A 16241-nucleotide genomic window follows, 5' to 3' on the forward strand; every position below is an offset into this window, starting at 1 on the left:
TCCTTTTTCTATCATAAAATCTTCAGTCACCACATTGTTTACAATCAATTTTGCTTTTTGTTCTGAATATATTGCTCCTATACCATTTTCGAACCCCTGTCCCACTCCCATCCCTTTCAAATTTTTCTTCATAAAACTCCAGGAAATGTTATCAAAGGCTTTCTCCGCATCTATGAAAACTAAAACAGCTTTCGTATTGATATTCCTTTGCAGCAGCTCCAAAATGTCAAGAAGCAGCCAATCTTTTAGCCAGCAGAATGCTGCTGATTCATAGTAAAGTTTAAAGTCTGGCAGGGCAAATCCGCCTCTTTCCTTTGCATCAGTTAATATCTTAAATTTTATTCTGGGCTTCTTGCCCTGCCAGACAAATCTAGAAATATCTTTCTGCCACTTCTTGAAACAATCCATTTTGTCCACAATCTGCAATGTTTGAAACAAAAACAACATTCTAGGCAAAACATTCATCTTTATTCGACCCAACAAGGAAAGCTTCAAATTTGACCAAATTTCTAAATCTTTTTTCACTTCCGTCCAACATTTTTCATAATTATCTTTAAATAAGTTCCCATTTTTTGCTGTCATATTAATCCCCAAATATTTCACTTTCTTGACCACGGTTAAACCTGTCTCATTCTGAAACCTCTCTCTTTCAATCGGTGTTAAATTTTTCTCTAAAACCTTAGTTTTTGACTTGTTCAGTCTAAATCCTGCCACTTGACCAAATTCTTGAATTAGTTCTAAAACCCTTTTAGTACTAGATTCTGGCTCCTGTAACGTCAGTACTAAATCATCTGCAAATGCTCTCAATTTGTACTGTTTGGCTCCGACCTGTATACCTTTAACCAACCGGTCCCTTCTAATCATGTTCAGCAGAACCTCCAGGACCGATATAAAAAGCAATGGAGAGATTGGGCACCCCTGTCGTGTCCCTTTTTCTGTAAACATCTCTTCTCATTCTTCCGTGTTTTGGCTATCATAGACATCTGGATTTTACATTAGTTATAATATAAGACCTGCATTACATTATAACTAACAGACTAGTTATAACATGGATGGGGAACCTGTGGTTAGTCCAGATGTTGCTGGTCTCCAACTCCCATCAACTCCAGTTGGCATGGCCAATGGTCAGGGATGATGGGAGTTGGAGTCTAGCAATGTCTGGAGTCTATAATCTAATATTGGCAGCCATGATCATATGGAATCACCATTTGTTTAGAGAGGGGACTGTATATTATCCAGTGGACCTCTTCATATGAGGTTATAGTCTGATCTGACTGGGATCCTGTATCTCCCCACCATCTTAATATATACATGCTCACAAATTAAAGCAAAAACTATCAGTCAATACAAATCAGAGCTGCAGCAAAAATTTTTTAAAAAAATACTGTATGTAACAGTGTTGGAATATTTGCAACGTGTGACAGGAAAATAATTGGCATTGTTAGTATTTTGGTATTATGTGTTTGGTAAACTTCCTTTCTTCCGCAGAACAGGAGAAGAACCAATGGGTGGGCATTTATTTATTATTTACACGTATTAGTCACCAGTTAAGCTAGCCCCTGGGTTAGTTGCAGGGAAGCATATTTCAGCTAGGCATTAAGAAAACACTCCTAACCATAATAGATATTTGACCATGGGGCAGCCTGCATCAGGAAGATGTGAGCTCTCCTTCACTGGAGATATTTAAGCAGAAGCTGGGTGGCTACCTGTCAAGGATGGGAGATGGTTAGCTACTTTGAGACTCCTTGGGGTGTAGTGATAAAGCAGGATATCAAATCCAAATTCTTCCTTTTCTTCTTCTAATTTCAGGATTACTGCATTGATCTGGGATGAGGAACATGTGGCCCTCAAAAATATTGTTGGACTACAGCTCCCATGAATTTGAACCACTGGCTATGCTGATGGAAGTTGGAATCCGAGAACAGATGAAGGGTCACAGGTTCCTCATCCCTGGACTAGACAAGGTGTATTTCAGCTCTATAATTCTATTATATATTCTTATATCATGAGTTCTCACCTTCAATGATTTATTTATACTGACTGAAATATACTTGGAGTCGAGAGTGGATTTCATGCTCTTTATTCAGCTCATAGTGGTGAGGAGGAATGGAAGTTCCCCCAGAATGTCTGCTTTATATACATTATTTACACAATGGGCCCCATGTGATTGGCTAATTTCGGGATTCTCTTGTAGGCCAGTCAGGTTGCGGATTCACTTCCACCTGGAGCTGGATTGGGTGGCTCCTGTGGACCAGTCAGACTGCTGCATTCTGGATCCTATTGTTCTAGGACCAATCAGACTGCTGCATTTTGGATCCTATTCAGTTCAGTACATCACACTGACAGTTTGGTAGTTCTGTATCTGGTGCTTTTAGTAAGCAAAATATTAACTTTGAAAAATGGGCCATGGTTCATTGAGAGGGATAATTTCTGGATCAACCCTGGGTTCAATCCCAGGCAGTACTTTTTTCTAAAAAAATATTTAGGGGTACTCTCATTTTCCTACTCATATTGAAATACTGCCCCTCAATGGGGCCAAACTTAGAGTCACAAAATGTTTAGAGGTATGTGTCTCCCTGCACCCCCACCCAGAAAAAAGCACTGATCCCAGGTATCTTTTAAAATACTTGAAAGAAACGATGGGGGTATACCTCTTTCTAAGTAACTGCCACCAGTTAAGTTACATATATGATGCAGTGGAGAGTATCATATTTGTGCAAGAAAGTCCTAGGAAATCTGCAAAGCTACAAAACAAAGCATTTATCTTTGGAGCAGTCACTATCATTTAGCCTAGAGAGATCTTTGGATTCCCTGAGTTCCTTGGCTAAGCCTAGAGTGGCTGGCCAAAGGTGAGCTTTATGACTGAACTGGTATTTAAACCCAGATCGCTCCAGTCCATGCATAACTCCCATTTGTTTATAAAGAATATAATATTTTATACGCAAGAGGTTTTCTGAACTTTAGGGCTCTTTTTCCTCATGCAAAGTGTTTTCAGTACTTACAGTTACTTTACAGAATGAATGTGTTTCTTGCATTGCCTCTTTTCTAACTGCTTGTTTGTTATCCAAGGGTTTAAAACCACTGAATACACATTGTGTCACTGCTCCCTCTGGTGACAAGTCTTTGTCCTACATTCATACTCTCCAAAAACCATCTATGGAAACTCAAATCTTAAAGCAACTTGAAAGACAACAGGTAACTGAACTTAAGTATAATCAAAGCAATTTGCAGTTTCAGGTGTTTGGCTTGTGACTATTGGGCATTTTTCATATTAGAGTGTTTTAAAATACTTAAGGCCAAATTAAGGGTTTGATCCAAAACAGACATTATCTGGAAAAAAGTTACACTCAATTTTTTTGACTTACTTGCAAGTAAATGCTATTAGGATCAGGGTGGTTGGCTGTTTTCAGATGCTTACAGCATAATCTGATGCATGTCACTCAGAGGTGGGCCCTAGGGAGACTGCATACCTCACACATCTTAACTGTCCTTCCATACTTTCAATCAGGGAGGCTGAAGAGAATTAAAAGCGGGGGAGGGAAATTTCCAAAATTTCAGTGAAGAAAGCGAGGACTCAACTCTACAGGAGTTGAGTACAGAAACTGTGGTTAACAGCTAGCTGCCTTGCAGGAAACTGGTATGGTGTTACTGTATATGTGTAATGTCCCCCTCATCACCCTACCACACATGTAGGAATGCAAAACTTCATGGCTTTGCTATTTTGTCCCCAATTTCTGCCCAGAGAGTTTATAAAGCAGTTCACGTAAATGTAAATGCATTAAAAGTATGGAACCTTGGGGTAAATGAGAGATATGAAATCAAATAATAAATTTATTGCTAGACCTTACACATACTTTAAAACATTCCTTTTCTCAGGATATCAATCAAAAACCAATGGATGAAGAGAATGATTCTCTTCTGGGTATCCTCAGAAAAGAACTTGAGCAGTGCCCTTTGAACCTGACTACATTAGAAAAACTTCAGGAAGAATGTAAGGTTTTGGATCCCAGAGTTTCAAGACTTCTGTCTCAGGCACAGCTGAGCCACCTGCTTTTAAAGTACGAAGTCCCTCTGCAATTACCCACTGTCAAACTCCTTTTCAAGAGATTTTCAAAAGCAAATGACCAAGAACTGGTACGTTAATACAACATTTTAAACAAAAATAATGTTCAGCTCAATAGATTGGATTTCTTAAGACCTGCCTGTACTTTTGGAATATTGATGGTATAGGTCAGGGGAGATTCTAACTCTGAAATAAAGGTGGGCTATTCATTTTTTGGGTCAAAAACTACTTTCTCAGCCATTGTAAACCATTATATCCACGCAACCTTTTTAATTATGTACAGCAGAACTGAGCAACACTGTTTAAACTTAGAATGCTAATAGTGTTGTTATTAAAGATTTTCTTGGGTTACAGAAGTACATACATCATTTCTATTTTCAGATCATAAAGTCATTCTCACAGATCAGTTACATTTGATGTGAGACTTTGATGTTGTATACAGTATAGGGTTGGGGGAGAAGATAGGTGAGGAAAGAATGTTCTGCATAGTTGAACAGGAACAGACCTTGGTAATATGGCACCCTATGTGAGGCCAAAATTTGACACTCCTCCTCCAGCCATTTTGCCACCTCCCCAAAGCTGGGTAAAGGAGACAGTAGGCTTTGGCAAGAAGGTGCAATGCTCAGGCAGTGTCCTAGAGTCCTCCTTCCTCCTTTCCAAAACTGGGAAAGGGCTAATTGGGCTTTGGGAAAGAGGTAGGAGGCCTCTAGGACCCTGTCAGATCCCTCACACCTCCTTCCCAAAGCCCAGCACTTACTAGGGTTTGGGAAGGGGACAGAAGGGTGCTTTTATTGGTTATAGTCACAAATATCTCAAAAATGTGATCAGTGAAGTTAATTCAATGAATGTTATCAGTCTTTTCCTACACCACTAGTTTTGTCTTTTCTTGACAGTTTCTTTTAAAACCCTGCTTTCAAGCTGTGTTTTGAAAATAAACCTTTTTGTCTTTCATGCAGGTAAATTATGAAAAATTGCTCCAGTTTTTAATGCCAGTGGCAGCAAGCAAGACACAGCAAACACAAGCCCTCCCAAGGAAGAGTCAAAATATGGAGAATCATTGCAAAAGGTTCTATTTTAAATTTCACTATACTCCTTACAGTTAATAAATGAGCAATGTATCCGAACTCCTTCACCCTTCCGACAATCTTCCTGTCTTACTTTCCATCTGGTCAGGATCTAATAGGTGCAGTAATTATAAGCCACTCAAAAGGATTCCAAATGAAAAATTGGCTCACTTGTGACAGTTACAAAAAACAACAACATGTAGTACTCAAGAGGACAGATTTTATCTTGCAGCCATCCAAAATCTCTGCTAACGAAACATATTTGGAGTCTGTGAACACCTACGTTGCAGCCTGCTGGGATGCATCAGTGGAGATTATACAGACTTCCCTTAATTAACCTTGGCAAAGAAGACTGGCAAGGAGTTGTGTGCATTTATGTGAGATATATATATTGCTGCTTTGGCAGCTGAGCTCTGGAGCGTCTCTTAAAACATAAGTATAGCCAGGATGCTGGTCAGAGTCTGCGTATAAGTATTCATCCATCATAAACTGGCGTACCTCATCTGGATGGGAATGACCTTAGGGACATATTTGCTATATCACAAATCTACTCAGAGTAAATAATGTCTCTTGCTTGTTTGCAAAGAGATGGGTGTGTAGAATCTTCTGGTTTGTGTGCAGCTGAGGGAATGTAGCCTGCTGTACAAAAGTAAGTGTTACACCTATTGTTCTGCCCACTTTTGCCTCTGGCCTTGCAGCCCCCAAGATGGTGGATTGTGAGGGAGTGCGGCCCTCAGGCTGAAAAAGCTTCTCCAACTCTGCATTAAAGATTGTAGTTTCCAGGAAGCTTTGACCAGGCTTAGCCCTTCTCCTTTTCACAAGGAACTTCTTGCAGCTCCATGAGTGAATTGTAAGCTATGATGTCATAGCTGTCTGGAAACCTAGATTTCTCAGCTGTTTTGTTTCACATCTAATCCTTCTTCACCTTGTGGTAATACTCTCTGGCTTTATTACCAGGTGCTCTACATTACTGAGTAAGTTGCCCCATTGGCCTCTCAGATGGAGGTCTTTCGGAAAGCACTCATACAACTTCTGAAAATGTCAAAAGTGAGATATAGGGCTGTAACAGTAATTACCATTTTAATTGCCCCTTCGTTACATGCGTTATCATTCCACAGTTCTTGGACTCCGGAAGATGCCTTCCAGGCCTTGAAGCAGACCCTGAAGGAACATAAAGGAGAGCTGAGCCTACAAGATAAGACTTGCTCAGGTCTTCTTTCACCCTCTGAGGTAAAAAGGGATTCTGTGGCTTACAAGCCTAGTTGTATATTCAGGAAGTGCTTTCCCACTATAAAGGAATGGAATGGATCATCAGCAACAAAATGGTTTTTTTCTGCCATACACCTTGTAGGGTTGCCATATTTCATATTTTTAGGGGTGTGTGCTAAGTTAACTCCCCTTTTATGCAAAATCTCAAAAAAATTGAAGCTTTAAAACTTTTTTTAAAGGAAATTCGACAAAAACTACACTTCCGACATGGGTTGCCATATGTCCAGATTTTCCCGGACACTTAAGCAATTTCCACCTGAATGCTGTTACAGATGGCAGAATCCTGGCTATGTCAAGGATATTCCAGACATATGCCAACCCTACCTTCTTGCCGGTAGATAACGTTGATCGAAGAAATAACTGAGGAACAGACCAATTCTCTCTTACCAGGTGAGGGAGAATTGAAGGTAGGTGATCTGTCAAGTATACACGTCTGCCTGGCTCACATAGGAGGGCAGAAAGTTTTTCTTCCTTTCTTTGCCTCTATCACCTGGGGGTTCTATCCTCCTTCAGGTTCTTATGGAGGGAAATTCAGTGTCCTTTTCACACTGCTTTGGGGGCATGTGCTGGAGGGATGAGGTAACTTAGGATCTTGTGGGACCAAGGCCTCCCTTCCATATCCACAGCAAGCCCTTCTCTTTCCCCATCAGAGCACCTCCGATGAAGGGGGAGGTCCATTCTTATCCCATGAGAACACACCTGGCTGATACCAAATATCACAAGAGCAGGATACAGACAAGACAACTTGTGCATACTCTACATAAAACAAAATGTCCAACCTGAAGGAGAGAACTCAGAAGCTGGTCTGAACAAACAATTAAGTCCATGGTTTACACAATACTGCGTTAAATATACCACTGATCTAATTGGGCATTAAGTAGTTCCATGTGTTGCTAGTCCCAGTGTGAAAGGTGGGTTTAGCCTACTGAAAAAATGTTACCGACTGTAGGCCCTTTATTGTATTTATTTTACTTTGCACATAAAATCATAAACTTTTATGGAAAAACACACAGTATATAATCCTTTTACCAGGAGGCATTTTGCTAGTCTAACAAATATATATTTGCAGGGGCAATTCATAGTTATACAAAGCATATGCAGAAGGTCTTAGTTTGGAGGTGGATGATGTCAACAAGAGGTTCTTCAGGTTCCCTTGATTTCTGTCAGTCTCCATAGCTGAAAAGCACCAGCTTGGATTGGAACTAGGCTTTTCACATGACAGTTGCTTGAAAAAAAATACAATTTTTTCAAAACAATATTTTGTTATGCATTGCCATAATTTGCTCTTCTTCGTTGTGTATGCCCATTGACTAGAGTACTTCATAGGAGCCTTATTTCTTAAACCTTGTTTTTATCTTGTGATGTGCTACCAGTGTTCAGTAACAAAACTTATCTTATTTGCAGACAGAGATCATTTGCAAAAAGCACGGACTGACTCTGTCCACTGGGATCTTGGAAGCTTTGGTTAGCACCTGTGAGTTTGGCAAAAGAGGCAAAATAGAGTGAGTTTTTATTGAGATGCTTCCTTCCTTTCAGTACGTTATGCGTGCATCTTGATCCTACAGACCCGGAATGTGGCAATACAATTATAGAGTTGGGCTTCTGGAGAGAAAGCATAAGCCCATGTATTGCTAGACTGAGAGCAGCTGGGTGGTTCTGTCCAAATGCCCCCAATTTTCCAGATAGCATGCGTTCCTTTCCTTGTTATTTCAGTCAGAGTGCGCAAAAGTTTGACTCCTACAAGGCCAAGAAGACATCCCATGCAAAGGGTGGTGGGATGAGTTTTGTCTTGTCTGTCCACTAAACTTGTAGTCTGGTCCTTGTTGAGTGCAGCTGTGCCACACAGTGATGGAGAAAGAAGGAATGGCAAAAATGCAATGAGGAAGGGCCATAGCTCAGTGGTAGAGCATCTGCTTTCCATGCAGAAGATCCCAGTTTCAATCCCAGGTAGGGTTAGGAATGTCCCCAATCACTGAGGACAATATTGAGCTAGAACAAATGAACAAGTGGTTCTTTTTAATAGAGGGTTCCACTGATACCCACCACTTAAACATTTTCAAAGATTTAGATCTGAAGGTTATCACACTTGTCATTGCCATGCATATCTGCAAAAGACTCCATCACATTTTTGCCCTTTTTCGAGGAGTCTGAAGGTGCAGTATAAGAGCTTAGTCCTGTGAAGTTCAAGGTTTTAGTTCTCTCTGTACCACTTGGTTGGCACCCATATAGAGTGGCTATGAATCCTTAGTACAATATCAACCATTAATACTCCCTGCTAGTACTGGGTTGTAGTCAATGTTAGTTCTATTCAGAGCAGACCCAATGAAATTAATTGTCATGACTAAGTCATGTCCATTCATTTCAATGGGTCTACTCTGAGTAGAACCTACTTGGATGTGATCCACTGCCTATAACTTGGCTCATGCTAAATTAGAGGAATAAATCGTGTTTTCACCATATAGTATGACTGTGCCCTTCTGCTTAGTTTGTATTGCTGATTTTTTCAAGGGAAACTGTGGCTTCTTGAATGCTGCTGTCCATAATGCACAGATCTTACTATAGCTCTGTGTTAATGCCTATGTCTTCCTTTGCTAAATTAAACATATAATAGATAAGTTGCAACTGCACACTAGCTTGCCAAAGCTCTCCCCCATCGCGCACCCCCCCAATATATTTAGCTTTGTGTGTCGAGGACCCCCAGGACCCGCTCAAATAAAGACACAGTTCACACAAAAGTTTTGTTTTGGTTTTTTGGCATAATTTTGGCCACAACTTTATTGATTACAGTATGTGAGTGGTTGCCTAGGCATTGGTTAGCAACTATCTGTTCCCACTTAGAGGTAGGAACAGAACTGACAACTGCAGGCCTGCGAAAGTCAGTAAGGGTAAACATTTTTGGGGAGAGAATAGAGCTGGGCACCAGGCTCTCGTTGTTGTTGTTCTTTAGTCATTTAGTCGTGTCCAACTCTTTGTGACCCCATGGACCAGAGCACGCCAGGCACTTTTGTCTTCCACTGCCTCCCGCAGCTTGGTCAAACTCATGCTGGCCAGGCTCTCACCTCTCCCCAAATGCTCCCAGGGGCTTGTGTGGCCCTAGCCCCTTGCCAGGGGTTCGGACGAAAGCATGGCGAGCCTCTGGACTTCTTTACCGGAATACCCTTGCAGCAGCATCATTGGAGGTGCTGGCACAGCCAACCATGCCCCCTCCACCAACCAAAATTAACCAATGCCTAACCGCAACCTTACAAGTTGTGACGATTTGCTACGCAGTAGGCAAAAACCAAATGGCACCAGCCAATCAGCCAAATGGACAAAATTCCTACCAGGCCCCTGCCCCAAAGCAGACGACCCCATGACAGGCATAGCAAGGCCACCACGAACAACCCTAAATATAGGGAGGGTGGGCGGGTAATCTGATGCACGCAGCGAAAAGAGGAAGCTCAACGCTACACGCAGGGAATAAATAGCACCCCAACAGTCAATCAACTTTGCAACATTAAATTCTCCCCAGCAACAATTGGAGGTGCCCTATCAGATTCTTGGACATCCATACTAACCCGTCCAGCAACAGGGGATGTCATGGTTGCCCCCACCACAACATGTGCTCTCCATGAAGGAGAACCCGCTTTGCTAAATGATTTTTCTTATAAGAAAAATCATTTAGCAAAGCCAAATATAAGAAAAATCATTTAGCAAAGCAATACCCAGAATTACATTTTTAAAGATTTTAAATCCAATATAAACAAAATAAACCTATGGGTTGTGCCAGAGTCATTGGTTTAGTTATGCATTACCCATTTTAATCTCTGCTTCCACTGTGAATGAAACTCTTCAGTAATTAGCAAGAATCTAGCTCTGAGCCATTTTGTGATTAAATGTGCTTAAGATCAATACACCACCATGACTGATAGCAGTCATGCGAGATTAATCTCATTGCACAAAGTAATGCTCTCTCTTTAACCTGTCATGGAAAGTGAATACGATGTGAAAAAATAAGCTGAGAAACAACTCCAGGAGGAAGTCCATAGATTTCTTGACTGCATTAAATAGAATAACCAAAGGATTAACTTCTTAAGCACCATTGCTTCCTTTGTTATGGAGTCTGCCCTTGACTCCCTAGAAGGTTCTCCCATAAGGATCCTAGCTCAGTAACAGATTACCTGCCTTGTGCAAAAGAGATTCTAGGTTTGAATCATTTCTCTGTGTCTCTTGGGTCAGTTTCCAGGTAGCATAACTGGGAAATACCATTGCTTGAACCTAGACAACACACCATCTGCTAAGAACAATGGGCAACACACTTCCTGATAATCATTACTGACAGACTAAATGAGCTACTGGTTTGACTAAAAGAGATATTTCAGCTTCTGGCAAAAATCAGGGGAACATCATATGTGTGCATGTTAGAGTAAATGCCAGACATGTAATCAAAGTTGACAAAGTAATTCCTTGTATTTTAGTAGGCTTGTTCATTAACCTATGACCTCAAAATTCAGGAACAGCCCCCCTCCAAAACTGATGCCAAGTCTTGTGCTGCAAATCCCACTTTTCCTGCCCTCCCAAACTGAGTAATCAACACTCACCCAGGGAGGCCATAAGGACAAACCAAAACCCAACCTCATCCAATTGACTCCAAACTGGTTCCAAAGTAGAGTGCTGGCTTTATGCCTTCGGGGTCAAAGGTTAATGAAGCTGTAGGAGACCAGTGGCAAACAGCAGAATTTTCCAACAATTACCAATTTATAAAGAACAAGTGTAGTAGAATGAAGCACAGGGAAGAGATTAGAAAAACATTACTAAATAGATAAATAAATAAATAAAGGATTAATAAGAAAATCTGCATAAGAAAGGACTTGCAGAAGAAGGAAAATTCAAAGTGTTGGTTTGGGACCAGAGGGCCTGTTTAGGTGTCCACCAGTGAATATAATCAGATTTACAGGTACTTGTAACAGAGCCTTCGTAATGGTTGCCCCACAACTATGGAATCTGATCTATTTCAATGTAGGCAGCCTCATCTTTCCCATCCTTTCACCAGGGTTTGTAGGCTTACATTTTTTGTCTGTGATCTTTACTAGCTAACTCAGGCTATAAATTGGGACTGGTATGCCAATGTCTGGCTGAATTTATTGTTATTGTTTTATCTCTGCTGGTTTTTAATATTGCTATAACATGTATATTAAAAAGATTTATTTTGTATTTAAATAAGTTGTGAGCCACTTTGTAGAATATGTTCTCAAAAAATTCCCTTAAATAAATACCTGTACATAAATAGGAGAATGAGAAAAAGGTGAACATTTGAGAATGATAGAAGATTCACATAATGCAAAAACAAGAGAGCTAATCACAGAGCAAAGCAGGGCAATTTATATTACTGTATGCGTGTCGAGGTCCCCAAGCCACCCCCCAAATAACTCACAATGCACACTTAATTTTTGTTTAAGGTTTTTGGCATAATTTTGGCCACAACTTTATTTAAATACAAAACTGTGAGTGGTTGTTTAGGCATTGGTTAAGACTATCTGTCCCCCCGCCTGGGGACAGAACTGACTTCCGGGCACCACCGAAGGACAGTGCGGGGGAAAGCAAGTCGGGGAGAAATGGAGCTGAGTCACAGACCCTCAATTCTCATCCGCATGCTCCCCGAAGGCTTGCCGGCCCTAGTCCCATTCCAGGGATTGGACGAAAAGATGGCAAGCCCCAGGATTCCTTTAACGGAATTCCCTTTCCACAGTAACCATGGAGGGGCAGGCCCAGCCTATCCTAACCCCTCCTCCACCAATTTATAACCAATGCCTAACCGCAACCTTACAAGTTGTGACGATTTGCTACGCAGTAGGCAAAAACCAAATGGCCCAGCCAATCAGCCAAATGGACAAAATTCCTACCAAGCCCCTGCCCCAACGGCAGACGACCCCATGACAGGCATAGCAAGGTCAATGCAACAACCCCTTACTCAAGGGCGGGTGGGCGGGTGATCCATTGCACGCAGCAAAGAGAAAGCTCCAGGCTGCATGCAGAGTATTTAAACATTTTACCCCTCCCACCAAAATTGCAACATAACTTTTTCCCCAGCAACCCAGTGAACCAATCACTGCCCCAGGCCATCTTTAGCGACCCTGCCTGGTAACAGAGGGGTGCCTCAGCAGACCCCACCGCAACACGTGCTCTCCATGAAGGAGAACACGCTATATCATATTATGTATATTATAATGGACATTACATTAATGTCTGGATTTTGCTTACATATAATCTCCCTCTATAACAATAATATGGAAAGATGTGAAGGAAAACCTAATGAACAGGAAATACGCTTTCAAATATTGCATTTATCTTGAGATGTTTCCTCATGTAGATGGAAAACGTTTGTGGAGTTTCTGAAGAAAGTCCAGGCTGGGATCAACCCTGCTCTGCTCGTCTGCAGAAGTAAGCTATGCAGTTGCTGTTATTCTGGTCATACCTAAATATTACAAGGTGGCAACAACATTTTACATTTCTGGAGAAGGCTATTGAAATATATCATTTGTAGCAAGTGGAAGAACCCATCAGGCCCCTTTCAGAGGGGTTGGAGAAACTTTGGATCCAGTTGATCCAGAGCTCTGTTCTGCCCTGCCATCACAGCACCCTCATTTCAGGCACCTGTGCTTGATACTACCAGTAGGAAGACAGCTGGTGACAGGTTCTCAATCACCTTGGTTTCATCAGAGCAGCAAGGTCCTCTGCAATGGTGGATGATCACTTCCACTATCTCCTAATACCCTCCTGCAGCAAAAATTAAAGTGTTAGGAAGATGAGTAGTACAATCCTAACAGCCAACAGTTTTCCTTGACTTGAGTTCAGATTCAATATATTAACAAAAATTAGCAATAGCTCTGCTAATCAGCTCTGAAGATGGAACATCTTCACTGAGAAGATAGTATGAATCTTGACAGTTTGCTGCTCCTTCAAACCACAGAAGCTCACTTTGGAATTTAACATCACAGTCCAGAACTTGCCTCAGACAGAATTAACAAATTATTGGGGATTTCCTACACCTACATCACTTTCTGCAAGAATTACATGGTATAATGACTAAGGAAATTTCATTGGGCTTTCTTAGAGGAGTTCCAATTAGGGTACCACTCCCTGAAATTATCAGTAATTAAATGGGCAAGTTATTTTCACTAAACTGAAGCACTTCAACATGCACTGAGGAGTGTACTTGGAATCCATGTACTTGGAATGTACTTGGAATCCACTTGGAATGTACCTGGGAAGTCTCACCCAAGGAGGTGAAAGGTTTGCTTGAGGTGAAAGAATCCAGATGAGTTGTTAGTAATATAATACATTCATGCTACTAACATAATTAACAAATGAAAAATACTAACTTAGAGTGAGTCATCCTTGATAAATAGTTCAGAAAGAGAGGCTATCATGTGAGAACTATGAACATCCTGTAAACATAATAATTGCCTTGTTCCTATGCATTACTTGGGGAGCAATCCAGAGAACATTTTGCCTATAAATAGCATTTTAAATATTAACCTGGATCAGGACAAAGATCTATCTGGGCCAGATTCCTTTCCCAATATATTCAGCAAAGCTGTTCAGCAGGGAATGACGGTGACAACAATTCTCTCGCTACACCATCTGGCCATTCAAAGTGCTTCTCAACATGAAGAATCCTTATAGGTCTATCTTCCATTAGCTTTCACATCTGAATCTAAACTTAGGTATTAAAAAGTAGAAGACAATTTTCAGACTTCGTTCTGGAATTGCTGGGTACTTCATGTTGCACTTTTAGAAAGATGACAGAGGTGGTATTATAAAACACTTCCACAAGATCTATGAAATAGGTAGTATAATACTGCTCCTCAAGGCACTACAATGCACCTGTTAAAACAATTATAATGTTGGGCATGTGATTTACAGAGTGCTAGCTAATTGTGGGTTTTTGGTTCTTTTTAAAGAAAATGGTGAAAGGAGCGATGGATGTGAGACATTGACTTAGGCAGTGAATTAATCTAATCATCTTTAGAAAGCTCTCTGGGATACTTAATATTCAGGAGGTGACTAAGCACGGAGTTGAGCCAATAGCCATCATTGCTACAGAGACTGATCAGCATGCAACAGTTGGGCTTGAACTTTAACCATCTGGCTGCAGGCAAACCAGCTGTCTTCTCAACTAGAAATGCTATTCATTCCTGGGAATTGATTCATCTTTCCCATGATTTAATTTTATGCCTCACAATCTGGCCTACCATCCATAACTTACTACATTGTCCAATCAGTGCAGATGAGAAATTACAGATCTTTGCTCAAAGATCAAGCACCACAGGGCTTTAAATATAAACTGAAGGTTACGGAACTGCGTACTGCTAAACATTGTAAGTGAAAGAGACAGATGTAGGTGAGGGTGACAGTTTAATAGGGAAAAATGAACTATTCTCCTTAAGAAGTCACAACAATCTGCACTTGCAGAAGGCTGTTAGTTAAGGAACTGTGGCTGCATCGTACATGACATCTTATAGGGCAGGGATGGGAATTCTGTGGCCTTCCACATGTTATTGACTTGGCTACTATCATCCCTGACCACTGACCATATTAGATGGGGTTGGTGAGAGTTGGAGTCCAACATTATATGGAAGTCTATAGGTTTTCCACTTTTATAATGATCTGTTTTCTTGTATGCCATCCTAGTTTGCTACCATCACCATCCCTCCATCCTGTTTTGAAAACCTACCAGAGTTGCCTCTCCTTTAGTGGTCCAGCTAAAGGACATTCCTAATTCAGATTTAGCTTCTTGACCTGGTCCAGGATATAGTATCTCCCATTGCCCAAGGCAAATTCACATCTTGGCTAGAAGGCCTGTATGCATTCCCTAAGCCCAGGCATGTGCTACTATTTACACACACACACACACACACACACACACACACACACAGACACTCTTCTTCCCTCTTAACTGCAATACACACCCTGCTGCCATGCCATATAGTCCAATATTGTATTATTTTATTGTTGTTAGCTGCCCTGAGCCCAGCTTCAGCTGGGGAGGGCGGGATATAAATAAAAATTTATTATTATTATTATAAAGAGGTATAAGCAAGGGAAACGTAGGTTTTCAAATATGACAGTGTTATTGGATCCCAGTGATGTGGGATGGAAAACCATCAATGGCTGCAACTGAGAGGAAAGATGACAAATAGAATTGTGTTCTACACTCTGTATTTCAGTTTGAGGCACGAGTCGGTTCACAAAGCACTGTGCAGGCACACACAAAACTCCATTGGTGAATAGTAAATGGAACCCCATATTGGCATAGGCCAATTTGCTATGGAGGAGAGCAGAGGATCTAAATCTTGACCCCTTCCTTGAGACCTGATAGTCTCAATTGGAAAATTGGTGATGATAAAGCCTACATGCATGGAGGGTTGGACCATGAACCTCCCACCCCCCACAACACCCATTTGCTTGCACTCATGGCTTTTTGGCCACCTAGTGCTATGCACACAAAATCTAGCTTCTTTTTTGCATGCATTTCCACGTTTGATTGCAACTGGAGTTTTGTCTGTGACTGCCACCTGGAAGTCCTATGCCAATTGTGCTACTTGCTGCTAGTCTGAGGGCCAGAGGTTGTTGCAGGTCAGATTTTGTAGGTACAAATGGCACATGACAGGTCAATGTAGTGCATTCTAGATGTCTTGGAATACAGCTCCCATCTCTGACAATCAGCCAGGCTGGCTGAGGCTGGTAGGCATTGTAGTCCAAAATATCTGGAGGTTGCATCTCATAGAACAGGGGTCCCCAAACTAAGGTCCACGGGCCGGATAAGGCCCAATGGACTCGTCTATCTGGCCTGCGGTGACCGC

At 41.3% G+C, this 16241-nt stretch overlaps 1 protein-coding gene across 3 annotated transcripts in view; it reads left to right on the forward strand.

The window, feature by feature from the left end:
- The window catches only part of LOC128410870 (uncharacterized protein C1orf87-like), a 35882-nt gene that overhangs the window by 15143 nt on the left and 4498 nt on the right, over positions 1-16241 (forward strand). For 2 of the 3 annotated variants that reach the window (XM_053382644.1, XM_053382645.1), the window contains exons 4-9: positions 3070-3195; positions 3877-4134; positions 5020-5129; positions 6246-6357; positions 7801-7898; positions 12746-12816. In XM_053382644.1, the coding sequence (XP_053238619.1) occupies positions 3070-3195; positions 3877-4134; positions 5020-5129; positions 6246-6357; positions 7801-7898; positions 12746-12816 (775 nt within the window). The remainder of the gene's footprint in view (positions 1-3069; positions 3196-3876; positions 4135-5019; positions 5130-6245; positions 6358-7800; positions 7899-12745; positions 12817-16241) is intronic. The other variant, XM_053382646.1, reaches the window with a different exon arrangement.

This window comes from Podarcis raffonei, chromosome 3 (genome assembly GCF_027172205.1).
Source record: "Podarcis raffonei isolate rPodRaf1 chromosome 3, rPodRaf1.pri, whole genome shotgun sequence".
Taxonomy (NCBI): domain Eukaryota; kingdom Metazoa; phylum Chordata; class Lepidosauria; order Squamata; family Lacertidae; genus Podarcis; species Podarcis raffonei.